Source organism: Notolepis coatsorum, assembly GCF_963971535.1.
Source record: "Notolepis coatsorum genome assembly, chromosome: 2".
In the NCBI taxonomy this organism is placed as follows: domain Eukaryota; kingdom Metazoa; phylum Chordata; class Actinopteri; order Aulopiformes; family Paralepididae; genus Notolepis; species Notolepis coatsorum.
Genome location: NC_140166.1, coordinates 167,512,381 through 167,528,282, shown reverse-complemented (window position 1 = coordinate 167,528,282; position 15,902 = coordinate 167,512,381). Strand labels below are relative to the sequence as shown.

General features: G+C 49.5%; 1 protein-coding gene across 1 annotated transcript in view; it reads left to right on the top strand.

The window, feature by feature from the left end:
* brdt (bromodomain, testis-specific) overlaps positions 1-14,046 on the top strand; it is an 84,802-nt gene extending 70,756 nt beyond the window's left edge. Inside the window, exons 18-22 of the mRNA XM_084308388.1 lie at positions 3,529-3,595; positions 3,686-3,777; positions 4,090-4,286; positions 13,464-13,686; positions 13,800-14,046. Coding sequence (XP_084164514.1) covers positions 3,529-3,595; positions 3,686-3,777; positions 4,090-4,286; positions 13,464-13,686; positions 13,800-13,865 — 645 coding nt within the window. The 3' untranslated portion in view covers positions 13,866-14,046. The remainder of the gene's footprint in view (positions 1-3,528; positions 3,596-3,685; positions 3,778-4,089; positions 4,287-13,463; positions 13,687-13,799) is intronic.
* Positions 14,047-15,902: the final 1,856 nt, after the last annotated feature.

Here is a 15,902-nt window from a genome sequence, read left to right as displayed (position 1 = left end):
AGCAAATCTACAGCGGAGAATATATGAAACTAATCAGAGCCAAACGGCTGATTATTCATTAAAAATATCCCCGCGGGATTCACATTTGCAATGCGCCGTTATTAAAATAACCACATGCAGCGTGTATCGCGACTCCGAGCGCCGTATATGACGTGCATTATTTTATTTAGGACAAAGTAAATCTTGAATATGATTTATTATCAGCATTTAGTTCTATTATTATACATTTCAAAAGCCCCCTCTAGGAAAACGAAGCACAAAAACATAATTCAGAATAGTATGGGATCTAGACTGTGAGAAATATTTCAGGAAGCGAGCTGGCATTTCTTTGCGAGGGCGTGGCCATGCAGGTTATCCAGCTAACTGAACTAAACCCTGCCCTCGACCAGGTTCAAACTTTCTGATCTGTTACCATGGTGATTTAGAAAATCCGACTTCGGGGAACGGAAAGGTCTGGCTTAAGTCAAGCTATGCTGAAAATTATCCGGCTAACTCAGTTAGCCAGGTACGGGGAACGGGGCCCAGGGAAGCCTAGAGGTTCACTCGATCACATTGAAACGTGTTCAAGACACACTATGCATGTGCCGGATTATGTCGTGGACCAGATGGACACCAATACTGGAAATCGCGATCAAACAATTGGAATATTCTTTTTGCAATATCCCCGATCAAAGGTAAGGACTATCTGACGTCAATTCCAGCTTGATCGTACAATGTTTTCATATCGATCCAGCTGATCAGCGTGTGTGGTGTTCAATACGAATGCCGTTACTGGCCATCAAAGCATAACCCCCCCCCTTTCATGCATTTACCTATTATATACATTTGATTTGGAAATAGTAGCGTGTCCAGGCAAGAAACGCCAACGCTTATAGTAGAATTCACGTAGCGCCCTATAACTCAGCTTTTCAGGAATTATCCCGGATCACTCCTAAATAGGGGTGTAACGATGAATCGAAATGCATCGATTCTAATGTGTTCGATTCGATGCATCGATTTGAATATGTTAGAATAGATTATAATCTAAATTAATCAAAATAATTTTTTTTTTGTGTATTGTTTTTATTGACCTTATTGAGTGAATCAGTTCCCCCAGCCACATTTGTGTATTCAAATTTTTTTGGGGAATTAACTGATGGAAAATGTATCTAATCGAATCGTGGTCAAATGAAGAGATTTCATGATGCATTGAATCGTTGCCTGAAGAATCGTAATCGAATCGTTGTGAGGTTGAATCGTTACACCCCTACTCCTAAACTATACAATATTCACCACGGAATATCTCTTTTTTGCATGTTCGACGGAAGAAAGTCACTGTCAAATGACCATAGTATTGTCTCCATAGCTATAATATAGAATATAGATATAGCTCTACAAACAAGGTGACGCACCCCTATCTTTAAAGCGTGGCATAGCTAGAACGGGACAAGGCTAATCCCTGGCGCTGAATGAGTTAATGTAGATCTTTTGTATGTCAGCTCTTTGACTGCCAGAGTGGAGTGGACTCAACCTTGATGACTTGGACTCGGACTAGGGTAATGGCGACTCGACTCGGGCTCTTCTTTGGTGACTCGGACTCTTAACACTGGGAACTTGAGATTTAGTGACTAGACTACAACACTGCCTCCTTGTGTAACAGTGCCACTGCTAAATTTTTATAGAGCTTTCAGTTGATTCTGTGGAACAGTGTGTCTTCACTGTGTGAGCAGTGACTACGTGAGTGAGTTATTAATTACTCGTCAAGTAATCTCGCCATTTTCAAACATGCAATATTACCTTTTAAGCACCGATTGGACCGTTGACTCTGGATTGGACCTTAAAAGTAAATTTATGTAAGATGGAAAGGGATCATAAAGGAGCTTTCAACCAACCAGCTACTCGTCAGTAAACGTTATTATACTGTAAATTTCTCCAGACCTCTTTTTGGCAGAGCCTGAGGTGTGGCGAGCAGTAGCAACCCCTCCCCTATACTCACTGAAATCCAACCCGCACAACAAATTTAAACAAAGCACGATGCCAAGCACAGCTCTTTTGCCTAGAGGTTGCTGTTTGACAACATTACAGATTCTACCTTTTTAAGTGCTGCTTTATTTTCATTTTTTTTTACCTACTTTTTCTCTTTCTGTTTTTCTCCCATCCCAATTTTTTTCCTCTCGTGCCAATTCTCCCTCCCCTGTCCTGATCATTGCTTGCATGTGCCCCCCACTGGCCGGTCGTAGGGAGGATAGAAGCCCATCACATGTCCCCTCCGATACATGTGGAGGCAGCCAGTCACACTGCCCCCGCCTCTGTTTTTTTCCCTCCCATCCCAATGTTAGTCGTTATGCCAATTCCCAATCCCCTTCCTGGTCGCTGCGCACCTACCCCCTACGGTGCGTGTATACCAAACCAAGCCGCATTTCTCGGAGTCGCTCTCTGATTGGCACTGACTGACGCTCTCTGATAGGCCACTGACACGTTTGGCCAGTCCGTGACGAGCTGTGTCTTTGCCCATTTCCACGTCAAACAGCCTGCAAACTACCTGCCGTTCTATCGCCATGCTCTAAGACAAACTCTAACCTTAACCAACTTCGAAAGAGTGCCTAAGCTTAACCGTCGAAAGAACTTGCCATCACGCTCTAAGACAAACTCTAACCTTAACCAACTTCGAAGAGTGCCTAAGCTTAACCAGTGTAGAAACAGGCGTCGGCCAATCAGAGAGTGTCTCCGAGAAATGCGGCTTGGTTTGGTATTCACGCCCCTACGGTCGGTCTGGGAGAGTGGAGGCTATCACATGCTTCCTCCAACACGTGTAGCCAATCAACCGCTTCTTTTCACCTGGCAGCGCGGACTCTCTCTGAGAGGGTGTAACGTGTGGAAGGATCACACTACCCCCCTTAGATCCTTTCCTCGCTGAGCAGGCGCCCCGACCGAACTGTAGGAGTCGCTGTTTACAACGACCAGGACCCACCCACCAGCTTTCCCACCCCTAACACTGCCAATTGTGTTAGTATGAACGACCAGCCAAGCTGGTAGCAATGCTGAGAGCTTGGCTCGAACCCAGCATCTCCTGCACTAGTGGCGAGCGCCTTGCCCACTGCGCCACTTAGCCGCCCTGCTGCTTTATTTTCTAACTGTGCGCCCAGGTGGCAGAAAAGTCAATGAGTCTTTTTAACCCTTTTACTACCACACTACAGAAGGTTAACCTTTTACTACCACACAACAGACTGTTAACCGTCTGTAGTGTGGTAGTAAAAGGGTTAACCCTTTGTAGTGTGGTCGTGAAAGAGTTGAGGTAGTACCACAGGCGTTGGCTGGCTGGGTTGCACACTGGATAACTTGCGTTCTTTTGAAAACGGGTCCCCAAAACGAAGGCTACATTGACGTTCTTTAGAAGTTCTACCTGTCAGACTTTGTGTCTTGATTGTTTATGTCTCCATTTGGATATTGGTGCCGGTGAATTTTAATCACATCAAATGTATAATACTGCTCGATGACCAAGTGTCAGCCTGAAGATCATTAATACTGAATTGAACTTTGGCCTTTCAGCAGTGCCCGCTGTTGTCTCCTCTGCAGGACAGTCCAACACACTGTGTGAAGGAGGAGAGAGAACCTGGTGAGATACCAGAGGAGCCCGACTCAAATGCAGTTAATGTTTTCATTTATGCTTGCAGATTACCTTTATGGATTTTTTCATTCACCCTAGATCCCAAATTCTCCGAGGCTGTGCTTGACTGCAGCGCCACGGACGCAACCAACACATCCACTCAAGTTGGAAAATCCCAAGTTCCCAAAAAGGTTGACTTTTAATTGCAAGTTTTACTGTATATACCAGAATGTTTCTGTATATACCAAAATGTTTCTGAATACACCAACATGTTTCTGTATATACCTAAATGTTTCTGTATATACCCAAATGTTTCTGAATACACCAACATGTTTCTGTATATACCTAAATGTTTCTGTATATACCAAAATGTTTCTGAATACACCAACATGTTTCTGTATATACCTAAATGTTTATGCATACACACATGTTTCTATAGTCCTTCTCAAATGGACAAATTGGCTGCAATTTGGCATCTTTGTGATTTTGTCTTTTTTTTTCAGGATATCGTCTTGAAGAATGCATACTCTTGGGCCTGCATCATGAAAAAGAGTACAGTCGCCACCACCACTTCTATCAAGTTGTCAAAGGAGATCTTCCAGCGCTTCCGTAAAGTGGCCATGGAAAAGGAAGAACGTGAAAAGGCACTGAAATTGCAGTTGGAAGTGGGCAGGGTGAGAGAGACTCCAGAGAAGAACAGGTAGGCTATTCCCAGAGAGACGTGGCCTGATATGCATTCTGGATTCTGATGTTGATTCAATTCATTAATCAACCTCAAACTACAATATTTGAATAGCTTCCAACCTTCTTAAACAGTCCCAAGTTGATTTCAGCAACAGTTATCAGACTTAATGGTTATTCGGACTAAACGGTCCGAACTTTAGACCCTGAACAATCATAAAGCCAGCTTTACTTGTGTGTGTGTGTGTGTTTTCACAATTCATTGTTAATGAAAGGATGCCGATTATTTCATTTCATGTCATTTTAATTTGTTCCGTTCATGGCAATGCACAGCTCCATAAAAGCACCACAGCATAATAAAAAGCACCTCCTAATTTATACATTCTGAAACGGAGGGCTAGGGCCTCCACAGGGTGCGTTTGATGGAACTGGCGGACACTATGGGGTTGTAACACCTGTTAAAGAATTACACAGAGGCGTGCTGCAGTTACTGGTTGTTATTTGATAGATTTCCAGGTGTGGTTGTCTACAGAGGAATACAATACAGTATACATTAATAACACAGTAGTGATGTACATAAACAAGAATATCCATTAGTAGTATAATGCAAATAGTAACTAGAGCATTCACTTAACCAGAGTTAATATACATAACCTACATAACCTATGTAGGGAATTACTCCTTCAGTGCATGTAAACAGTATAGGTAGGTGGACTGTAAACCAGGTGTAAGATACATTCAGTTCACTAGGGGTAATGACTGAGTTATAGTTATAGCTTAGGCTAGCTAACGTGCGTCTAAGCTAGCCACGCAACGCAGCAGCATATCATAGAAGGGGCAACGTAAGTTGGCTAACGTGTAGCTAAGCTAACGGCGCAGTGTTTCAGTAACGGGGGGAATGACGTCAACAGGAATGGATCAGTGGGGACGCACTAAGTACAGAGTAAACTGAATGAACGAACTAAACGCAGGTACAGTACTCACGTTCATTGACGCACACGTTATCCCATGGGGACAGGGTAAACTACTACAGCACGTCGTTAGACGGTAACACTGAGACCGGCTCGCTCACGTTAAAGGGGAGGAACTCTTAGAGGACCAGTACAGAACAAAGTAGTCGTCAGACAATAACACTGAGACCGGCTCGCTCACGTTAAAGGGGAGGAACTCTTAGAGGACCGGTACAGAACAAAGTAGTCGTCAGACAATAACACTGAGACCAGCTCGCTCACATTAAAGGGGAGAAACTCTTAAAGGGTCGGTACAGAACAAAGTAGTCTTATTAGCAGGGCTTTCCTACACAGCCGCACCCAAAAGTCTACTTAGACCTTTTGAACTAAAACGGGAAAGTCTCTGGGGTCCTCGGTATCCGGGAGGCTCGGGAGCTGCACCAACCGGGACACAGGGCGCAGGTATGTTCGGTCCTTCACTTGGACAGCGGCGGTGCGGATGCGCCCGTCAGCTCCAGGGTATGTCTGAGTGACCTTCCCGACAGGCCAGAGTGCCCGAGGGAGCTGTGGGTCAACGATTAGGGCCACCTGGCCTAGTGACAGTTCCTTGCCGTCCTTCCTCCACTTCTGCCTCTCCTGTAGACCCGGTAAGTAGTGGCGAATGAATGCAGACCAGAAGTGGTCGGCCAGCACTTGACTATGCCTCCAGCGACGTTTCCCAAGGAGGTCACTGGAGTCGTAAACTGCTTGAGGTAGAGACGAGTCACGGCGTCCCATGATGAGGAGGTTCGGGGTAACGGGATCAGGGTCTGCAACGTCCGAGGAGAGGTAGCCCAATGGCTTTGCATTCATGATGCCCTCCACTTCGATGAGGACTGTGTGGAGGACGGTCTCAGACACTATCTGATCTTTCAGGATGACTCTGAGGGCAGTCTTCACCGACTTCACCTCCCTCTCCCAAGTTCCACCAAAGTGCGGTGCGCTCGGCGGGTTGAAGCGGAACGTAATCTTCTGCTTAGCTAACTGTTCCTTCAGTCTGGGTTCCATCTCGGCAAAGGCTTCCTGCAGCTCTCTGTTTCCTCCGACAAAGTTTGTGCCATTATCGCTGAGGAGCTCGAAAGGTGTGCCGCGGCGTGAGATGAAACGCCTCAGGGACATCAAGAAGGCGTCAGAGTCCAGGCTTTCTAGGAGGTCAAGGTGTATGCAGCGTGTAGTCATACACTTGTAGACGATCCCCCACCTCTTCTCATTCCGGCGCCCTATCTTGATGTGAAATGGCCCGAAACAGTCTACTCCTGTAGAATAGAATGGGGGCTTGTAGAGACGCAGGCGACAGGGCGGAAGGTCGGCCATTTTAGGCATGTCGGGCTTTGCTCGCCACAGATGACATTCTCGGCAGGTGTGTTGATGCTTGCGGATTGCTTCTCTTCCTCGTAGAACCCAGAATCGGGATCGAAGATCAGCGAATACCCTCTCAGGCCCGGGGTGGAGAAGAGTTTGATCATAGTCTTGGATGATCAGCCTTGTCAGGGGGTGATGTGGGTCCAAGACGATTGGGTGAATGGCATCCATCCCCAAATTCTCGGCTCTGCGCAGCCTACCGCCTACTCTGAGGAGACCTGTAGCCTTGTCGTACTCCGGAGATAGGGAGCTCAAACGACTGTCTGAGGGAAGAGGTCGGTCAGACTGGAGGGCCTTGATCTCCTCGGGGAATGAGTCCAGCTGGGCTCGTGTAAGGAGGACCTTCTCGGCATTGAGGACGTCAGCTGCTTCGTAGGGCTGATCTGTAGTCTGGGCGTCAGCCGCACCGTGAAGGGACCTGGCTGTTGCTTGGACGAGGTCCTTCCATGAAGTGAAGTCTTCAACGGCAGGGAGCAGAGGACTGGGAGAGGTGGTTACATGACAGATTATGGCAGACTTCTTCATCTCGTGGCCGTCGGACTCGGGATGAGCAGAGGGCATAGTAGGCCACTGGTCTTCAGGTAGGTAGAGGAACTCTGGACCTTTGTGCCATCGATGTGGTCGTACCAGTTCCTCCAAGGTTAGGCCCCGAGTGATGTCGTCTGCTGGGTTTGAGGCAGAGTTCACGTATCTCCAGTTATCGGGCTCGGTCAGGTTCTGGATTTCCGCAACTCGTGTGCCCACGAAGACCTTATATCTACAGGACTCTGACTTGATCCAATGGAGAACTGTGGTGGAATCCGACCACAAGACGACCCGTTGGATGGGGATGGTGAGCTCGGCTTGAAGTACATCATTAAGCTGGGCACCTGTGAGGGCAGCGCTCAGCTCGAGTCGGGGCATCGACAGCTGCTTCCTGGGGGCCACCCGAGACCTAGCGAGCACAAAGGAAATGTGGACTTGCTGTTGGTCATCCATGGTCCGCATGTAGGCGACAGAGCCGTATGCACGCTCGGACGCGTCACAGAAGATGTGGAGGTCCCTGGTCGAAGTAGAGGTGTTCGCATGTGGTGGAGCGTAGGCTCGGTGGAACTCCAGGTGTATGAGGTGAGGGATCTCTTGCTCCCAGGTGCGCCATCTGTCGAGCAGGCTTTGGGGTCGGATTGGGTCGTCCCAGCCGACCTCCTCCTTCCAAAGGTCTTGTATGATGACCTTGGCTCTTGTGGTGAAAGGTACAATGTAGCCAAGGGGGTCGTACTGGCAGGCAAGTACTCTGTAGAGGTTCCTCATGGTAGGTGCTGAGGTCTCCACAGGGCGATGCTTATAGCCCAGGGAGTCATTGAGGCAGTTCCAGCGTAGGCCCAGTGTAGGCTCCTGAAGATCACTACTACTCTTGGAGAGCCACAGTTCGCTGCTTTCGGAGCGGGCTTCGGGCGGAAGGTGCTCGATGACCATAGGCACGTTGCTTGCCCACTGGCGGACCTCGAACCCTCCCGTCTGTAGGTGATGGCGGAGTTCATCGACGAGACGCTTGGCCTCTTCGGCGGAGTGTGTGCTATGCAGACAGTTGTCGACATAGAAGGACTGCTCGACTGTCTTTATCAAGTTGGAATTGCCCTCTGTGTCGTTTTGGATGTGTTGCTGGAGGGCGTAAATGGCACAGCAGGGGCTACAGGTTGTCCCGAATGGAAGTACCTGCCACTCATAGATATCCGGCTCCTTCTCCCTCTCCATGTTCCTCCAGATGAAGCGCAGCACTGGCTTGTCGGTAGGCAGCAGGCGGATCTGGTGAAACATACCTTTGATGTCGCCACTGACTGCCACGGCATGCTGACGAAACCTGAGGAGGACACCGAGCAGGGTTGGCCCGAGTGTAGGTCCAGGAAGCAGAAGGTCATTTAGGGACAGGCCTTGGTACTGGAATGAACAGTTAAAAACGATCCTGTCCTTACTGTTGTGGGTCACCATATGGTGCGGGATGTAGTAGGATTCTGCAGACTGGTCAGCTTCTGCCGGGGTTATCCTTGCCACGTAACCAGCCTTCTCCAGTTTCCGTATCTCATTACAGTAGACCTCGGCTCGTTTGGGGTCCTTGGTAAGTCTTCTCTCTATGCTGCGGAGGCATGGCAGCACAGCTTCCTTAGGGACATGTAGTGGGGTAGCATTTGCTTGCCGAAGCAGGGGAGTAGCGTAGCGCTGGACTCCGTCGACCTTGACCCTGGTAGTGAGTGCTTGGAGCGCGACCATGGCTTGCTGATCTTGCTTGGAGCGGGTGACTGCCTTCGTGCTGATGTAAGGGAGAGTCGACTTGCCAGAGGCGCTCGACATTCCTGAAGAGCTCTGTGGCTGGAGAGGCAGTGGCAGTGTGGAGGCACTGTGAAGAAGATGTAGTCTGGGCAAGGTTTGTAGGGCCCTGGAGTGACCAACCTAGTCGGGTGCAAATACCGACGGGGCCGCCTGGTGGGCCTGCGCGTACAGGCTGTACTGGGGTCAGAAGGTGTGGCATATCTGAACCAATCAGGAGTAGTGGCTGGGCATGGTCGACTGGTGGTAGGGGCAGGCCGTGGAGGTGCTTGTAGCGTTTCTGTAGTGCGGCCACAGGATAAGAGTGTTCGGCCAGGCTGAGGCCTTCGGCGGTGAAGGCCTGGTGGATCCGATACTTCTGGGAAGGCGTGCACCATGGAGAAACGTCGAAGGAGACGGAGCTGCCCTGGAGCTGTTAGACATTCTGCTGGACGGTTTGTAGATGGAGAGTCTCTGGCGTTCTGGTTAGGTTCAGCCGCCGCACGGCTTGAGGCAGAACGATACTTCGTTCAGAGCCGTCGTCCAACACGGCGTAGGTCTCCAGGGCTTGGTCCCCGTTCCTCAAGATGACCTTGATGACCTTTAACATAACCTGTTGTGGACGGTTGGGCCGGTCGAGGTATACCTTAGTGGGTGGTGTAGTGACCATACAGACTGTGGTTTCACCCTGCTGTATGGAGTCGTGCAGAATGGTAAGGTGCTGTTCTTTGCATGTATTGCATGGGCGCGTCAGAGTACATGCTTCGGCAGAGTGTTTGCGGCCACACTTCCAGCACCGTTTCTCCTCTCTGATCCACTTCACGGCCTGGCTGGTAGATAGCGTCTTGAAGTCGTCACAAGCATTCAAGAAGTGCTCCTTGTTGTCACAATAGGGGCAATATGGTTTGGACTTGAAAGGGGTTTTGTAGCGAGTAGGCTCTGGGGTACTAGCGACTTCCCCAGCATTGAGGAGGATGGTTGTGGTCTTCTCCTTATAGTGGGTGACACGTTGGTCTTGCTTGGTTGGCTTGGGTGCGTCGCACTGATAGAGCGCTGCGGCTCGACTTGAGAGGCGCTTAGCCTGTGACTTCATCTGGAGCCAGGCTGCCAGGTCGGGCAGGGTGTATGTCAGGTCTGACCCTGTCCGGAGAATGCCGCGGCTGAGGCAGTATTCGATGAATCCGTCCCTGACTGAAGGGGGCATCTTGCTCAGGAGCCGGTCGACGTGGGATCCGCATCTCAACTCGTACCCGTTTTGACCTTCAAGTGTCCCGAGCATGCCCACCAGAGACTGGATGGACAGGGCGAAGGAGTCGAAGGCTTCAGTGTCACCGAACTTGATGGGAGGTGAGTTGAGAATGGCGCCTAACTCTGATTGGACGAGCTGTCTGGGTTGGCCGTACTTGTCTTGCAGGGCTTGCAATGCAGCGGTATACGGTCGAGGGTCATACATGTAGGCTCTGGCCAGGTGGAGAGCACTGGGGAGTTTCAAGTGGCCGAGGAGCACCTGGTACTTATACTGTTCAGACAGGTGCCCGGTACTACCCATCAAGTTATCCAAGGCTATCTTGAGTAGGGCAAAGTCACTTTCGCGGTCACGTTCAAAGACTGGCAGCATCGGCTGTGGGATGCCGTAGGGAGAGGTAATCAGCATCTCTGATCCTGGGTGCTGTAAATGCCCCGATATAACCTGTGGCGGGGTAAGAGCCATGTGAGGTGCAGCAGGACTCGCGTTCTGGTATGGTGGGGCTGCAGTAGAGATGGTCGCACCGTAGGTAGGACTCTGGGTACTGTGTGTAGCTACAGAAGGTTCGTGTGAGGTCGTAGGTTGCTCAATTGGACCAGGCATGTTAGGAGCTGGGTACCATGACACAGGGGGAGCGGCAGAGCGAGACGTCGCCTGTGCTGGATGGTGCATCACTGGGGTGATGGCGGCTGGGTTAGCCGGCGGGGAATGCATGTTCTGTGGTATAGTAGGGAGTGCTAGAGGCACAGGTGCCGCTACGTGGTGCTGTAGTCCAGGTGGTGGATAGGTCGGCTCAGATACTGCTGCGGGCACAAGAGGGGGTGCAGGGTGTAGGTGAGAGATGGGTTGATGCGGTGAGCCTGCGGGAGCGTTGGCAGGTGGGGCGTGCATCGCTGGTAGGGAGTAGAGGACCCGGGGGGACGATGCACCGCTACGTGGTCCCGTCTCGGACTCTTGAAGAAGTGAGGTGACAATTTTGGCTAATTGAAGTTCCTGCTCCTTCTTCTTAAGCCGCCTCTGCCTGTCGAGGCGTGTAGCGATAGCTTCTCTTGCATCTTGTGCTTCCTGCTGTATGCGCTGTAAGCGTTGGCACTCCAGGTCGGCGTTGCCGTCTTCTTCTACCTGGCGCTGTAGCTCCTCGAGCTCCAGGGAGTGGATGTGCTCCTGGAGGATAGCTTCCTGGACTGGTGAGCGAGCATGTTGTGTGTGTACGCTCCCGGATGAACGATGGGGACCAACGCCTGACCTTATGGTGGGTCTAGGAATTGACCGGTATGAGGACCTACTACCTTCGGACGGGTCCCTTGCCTCATTCGCCGGGCATGAGCGATGGGAGCAGGCACCTGACCTTATGGTGGATCTATGATTTGGCTGATGTGAGGGCCTACTACCTTCGGACGGGCCCCTTGCCTCGCTCGCCGGGTATGAACGATGGGAGCCAACGCCTGACCGCTCGCTCCTCGTAGATGGGTTCCTCGTCTCGATATCCCGGCGCCGTGATGCGTGGGATAGGGCCTTTGGCGGTTCATCTTGTGGTTGAGTACGGAGTTGAGTACTGGGTTGAGTACTGGCTTGAGTACTGGCTTGAGTACTGGATTGAGTACTGGCTTGAGTACTGGATTGAGTACTGGGTTGAGTACTGAGTTGAGTACTGGATTGAGTACTAGGTTGAGTACTGGGTTGAGTACTGGATTGAGTACTGGATTGAGTACTGGGTTGAGTACCGAGTTGAGTACTGGGTTGAGTACTAGGCGGGGTGTTAGGTTGAGCGCTAGGTTGGGTACTGAGTTGAGTACTGGGTTGGGTACTGAGTTGAGTACTGGGTTGAGGTTCGTATCCCACTTCGAAGTCACGTAGGTGGCTTGGTAGGTGGCGCTCTCTCTGCGGGTGAGCGGTGGTCTCTGTGATGTCCTGGTCTGCCATAGCGTCTTGAAGGAGCTCCATCCGGCTCGAAGGACCATGAAACGGAGGGCTAGGGCCTCCACAGGGTGCGTTTGATGGAACTGGCGGACACTATGGGGTTGTAACACCCGTTAAAGAATTACACAGAGGCGTGCTGCAGTTACTGGTTGTTATTTGATAGATTTCCAGGTGTGGTTGTCTACAGAGGAATACAATACAGTATACATTAATAACACAGTAGTGATGTACATAAACAAGAATATCCATTAGTAGTATAATGCAAATAGTAACTAGAGCATTCACTTAACCAGAGTTAATATACATAACCTACATAACCTATGTAGGGAATTACTCCTTCAGTGCATGTAAACAGTATAGGTAGGTGGACTGTAAACCAGGTGTAAGATACATTCAGTTCACTAGGGGTAATGACTGAGTTATAGTTATAGCTTAGGCTAGCTAACGTGCGTCTAAGCTAGCCACGCAACGCAGCAGCATATCATAGAAGGGGCAACGTAAGTTGGCTAACGTGTAGCTAAGCTAACGGCGCAGTGTTTCAGTAACGGGGGGAATGACGTCAACAGGAATGGATCAGTGGGGACGCACTAAGTACAGAGTAAACTGAATGAACGAACTAAACGCAGGTACAGTACTCACGTTCATTGACGCACACGTTATCCCATGGGGACAGGGTAAACTACTACAGCACGTCGTTAGACGGTAACACTGAGACCGGCTCGCTCACATTAAAGGGGAGGAACTCTTAGAGGACCAGTACAGAACAAAGTAGTCGTCAGACAATAACACTGAGACCGGCTCGCTCACGTTAAAGGGGAGGAACTCTTAGAGGACCGGTACAGAACAAAGTAGTCGTCAGACAATAACACTGAGACCAGCTCGCTCACATTAAAGGGGAGGAACTCTTAAAGGGTCAGTACAGAACAAAGTAGTCTTATTAGCAGGGCTTTCCTACACATTCCATGGGTGAAAAGGAGCAGGGAGAAGAAAATATTTTTTGCCTGCCCCCTTACTCATAACAATAAATAAATAAACAATAGAAATAGATGGTCTGTCAATTACACATATTTAACAAGCAATACTTACAATAACATAAATAAAAAAAATATATATATATAAAATGAAAATAGTCATTGGGAAAGCTATTACCTCTCAACTTCATAAAGTCTAAATGTTATTTCTTTATACGTACATTTTCTTGAACTGAAAGGTATTTGTACAACTCTTTAAATCATTCTGTAGAGAATTCCATAGTTTTGACCACGTACTGAAATACACGTCTGCTTTAAAGTACGGTAGTCTAGTCTGTAAGTAGTAGAATTTCACTCTTGATAGTTTTGTCTGCTGCTGTCAAAAGAAAGCAGCCTCTAATTTGGGTCAAATCTCCTTTTGTCAGCCAACCAGCGCCTCACACAGTGGAGAAGATTTCCCACCTCAGTATAGAGGAGCCGGAGTCGCCAGAAAGTCTTTGTGCAGAGGCCACCTCCGAGGCTCCCAAGGATCTGGAACAGCAGAGACCCCAATCTCCGCCACCACCGTCTCTCGTGACGCAAGTGTATGTGGATAAGGACAGAGAGATGGCCCGTAAGAGAGAGCAAGAGCGCCGCAGGAGAGAGGCTGTGAGTAGACCTTTTTTGTTCTTGATGCCACAGTGCCACGTTTCATATTCCTGGTCCTGGTACGGTCGCACTTATCCTGTCGGAATCATCCTGTCCTTTTCTCCCCCGCACAGATGTCTGGTATTGACATGACTATGCAGAGTGACATCATGGCAACATTTGAGAAGAACCTGGATTAGAAAGGAGGCCGGAGGCCCAGAGGACGGCACCGCCACACAGACCTCCGGCCCAGAGGACAGCACCGCCACACAGACCCCCGGCCCAGAGGACAGCACCGCCACACAGACCCCCGGCCCAGAGGACAGCACCGCCACACAGACCCCCGGCCCAGAGGACAGCACCGCCACACAGACCCCCGGCCCAGAGGACAGCACCGCCACACAGACCCCCCCCCCCCTGGCCCAGAGGACAGCACCGCCACACAGACCCCCGGCCCAGAGGACGGCACCGCCACACAGACCCCCGGCCCAGAGGACAGCACCGCCACACAGACCCCCCCCCCCCGGCCCAGAGGACAGCACCGCCACACAGACCCCCCCCCCCCCCCCCCGGCCCAGAGGACAGCACCGCCACACAGACCCCCCCCCCCCCCGGCCCAGAGGACAGCACCGCCACACAGACCCCCGGCCCAGAGGACAGCACCGCCACACAGACCCCCCCCCCCGGCCCAGAGGACAGCACCGCCACACAGACCCCCCCCCGGCCCAGAGGACAGCACCGCCACACAGACCCCCCTCATTGTTTTCCCTTCAAGAAGACGCTAGAAAGAAAGATTTGGTTTATACTGTAAAAGAATGTATAAAATAGATATAAATGTGGATATATAGAAGTGGACCTTGCCTCTTTCTTTTTGTATTTCTAGCCATTTATAGGAAATGCACGCACTGATGCACTCCATTCACTTTGAGTGGGCAAAGCACTGTTGTGATTAACACGCTGAAAGTTTAGAATCTTTCGACCTCCTGAATATCTGTTCCTTTCACCTTTCTGGTGAGTCCTATATATCTCTATATGACATGTGTATGTCAGTCAAGCTAATTAATGGGGGCACGTTTACATACTTATTATAATTCCACCTTTTGTTGGAAATGTGTATTCTTGAACTTTTTGCTATTCTGTTCAAATTGTATGTATTATCCATATAGTATCGCAATTCAGTTACAAAATGTTCATTGCAAAAAAAGTATCCTTAAATGGAAGAATAATGATATGGTTTGATATGTATATAGGATGGTATGTACATGTCCTGTGAATGTCTCTTACATGAATTCCTTTTTTCTTTTTATCTTTTTTTCCTTTTATAAAACAAAAGATTTTGTATTGAATGGGACCATTTAATTTACCGGATGTTTAGTCTTTGCTAAAATTGTAATGGCAGTTTAAAAAAATGTGGAACTTGGCTGAAATGTACAGTTCCCAAAATTGGATTTTCTACTTGCAAGTGCCATATTGTAGTGTGTTTGTTGCACGGTTGGCTTTGTTAACACTGCATTGAATATTGTAATCGAAAATCAACCCTGATTGTATGTGTTCTGGGAGATGTTTATTTTGATCATTATTATTGTGGAGCTTGGTGGCGCGGCTGGGTGTCGAACCTGTGACCTCAGGCTCCCCAACCTGCAACACCACTACTACACCAAGAGGAGATTATGTATAGCCTACCTAGCAGGGCAGTTGGTGCAGTGGTGATGTCATGGCTTGGGGAGCCCAACCTGCTGAGGACTATACATGGACGTGGGGTAGACCTGCAGGCCACAGGAGAGGCATGTCTCCACTGTGCGGTTGGCATTTGGACATTGTAGAGCATGTTCTCTTGTCCGTTGGGGCATGGTGTGTGGCAACACCAATGGGGTCCACTTAACCCTGTCGGTTGTGTGATAGTAAAGGGTTAACCTTCTGTCGTGTGGCAGTGAAAGGGTTAACTGCCCTCCCCAGAGGTATATGACTGGGGCACCGTCAGTGATTGTGGAGCCTTTTAAGGTACCTGGTTGGATGTCCAGCCCCCACCAACTGCTATTGGTGTCAGAAATGGGATGTCCTGTTTGGAAGGACGGTTAGTGGGCCCTATCAGGGTACCACAAATTGCTCTGATGATGTGTATTCGTTAACCTGATAATTGCACTTTATTCTGTATGGTATGGTTTGTATGCCAAGTTAAATGGAGAACTTTTTTTTCTTTTTTTTCACAAAATACAGGTCAATAAAAATATTTTCAT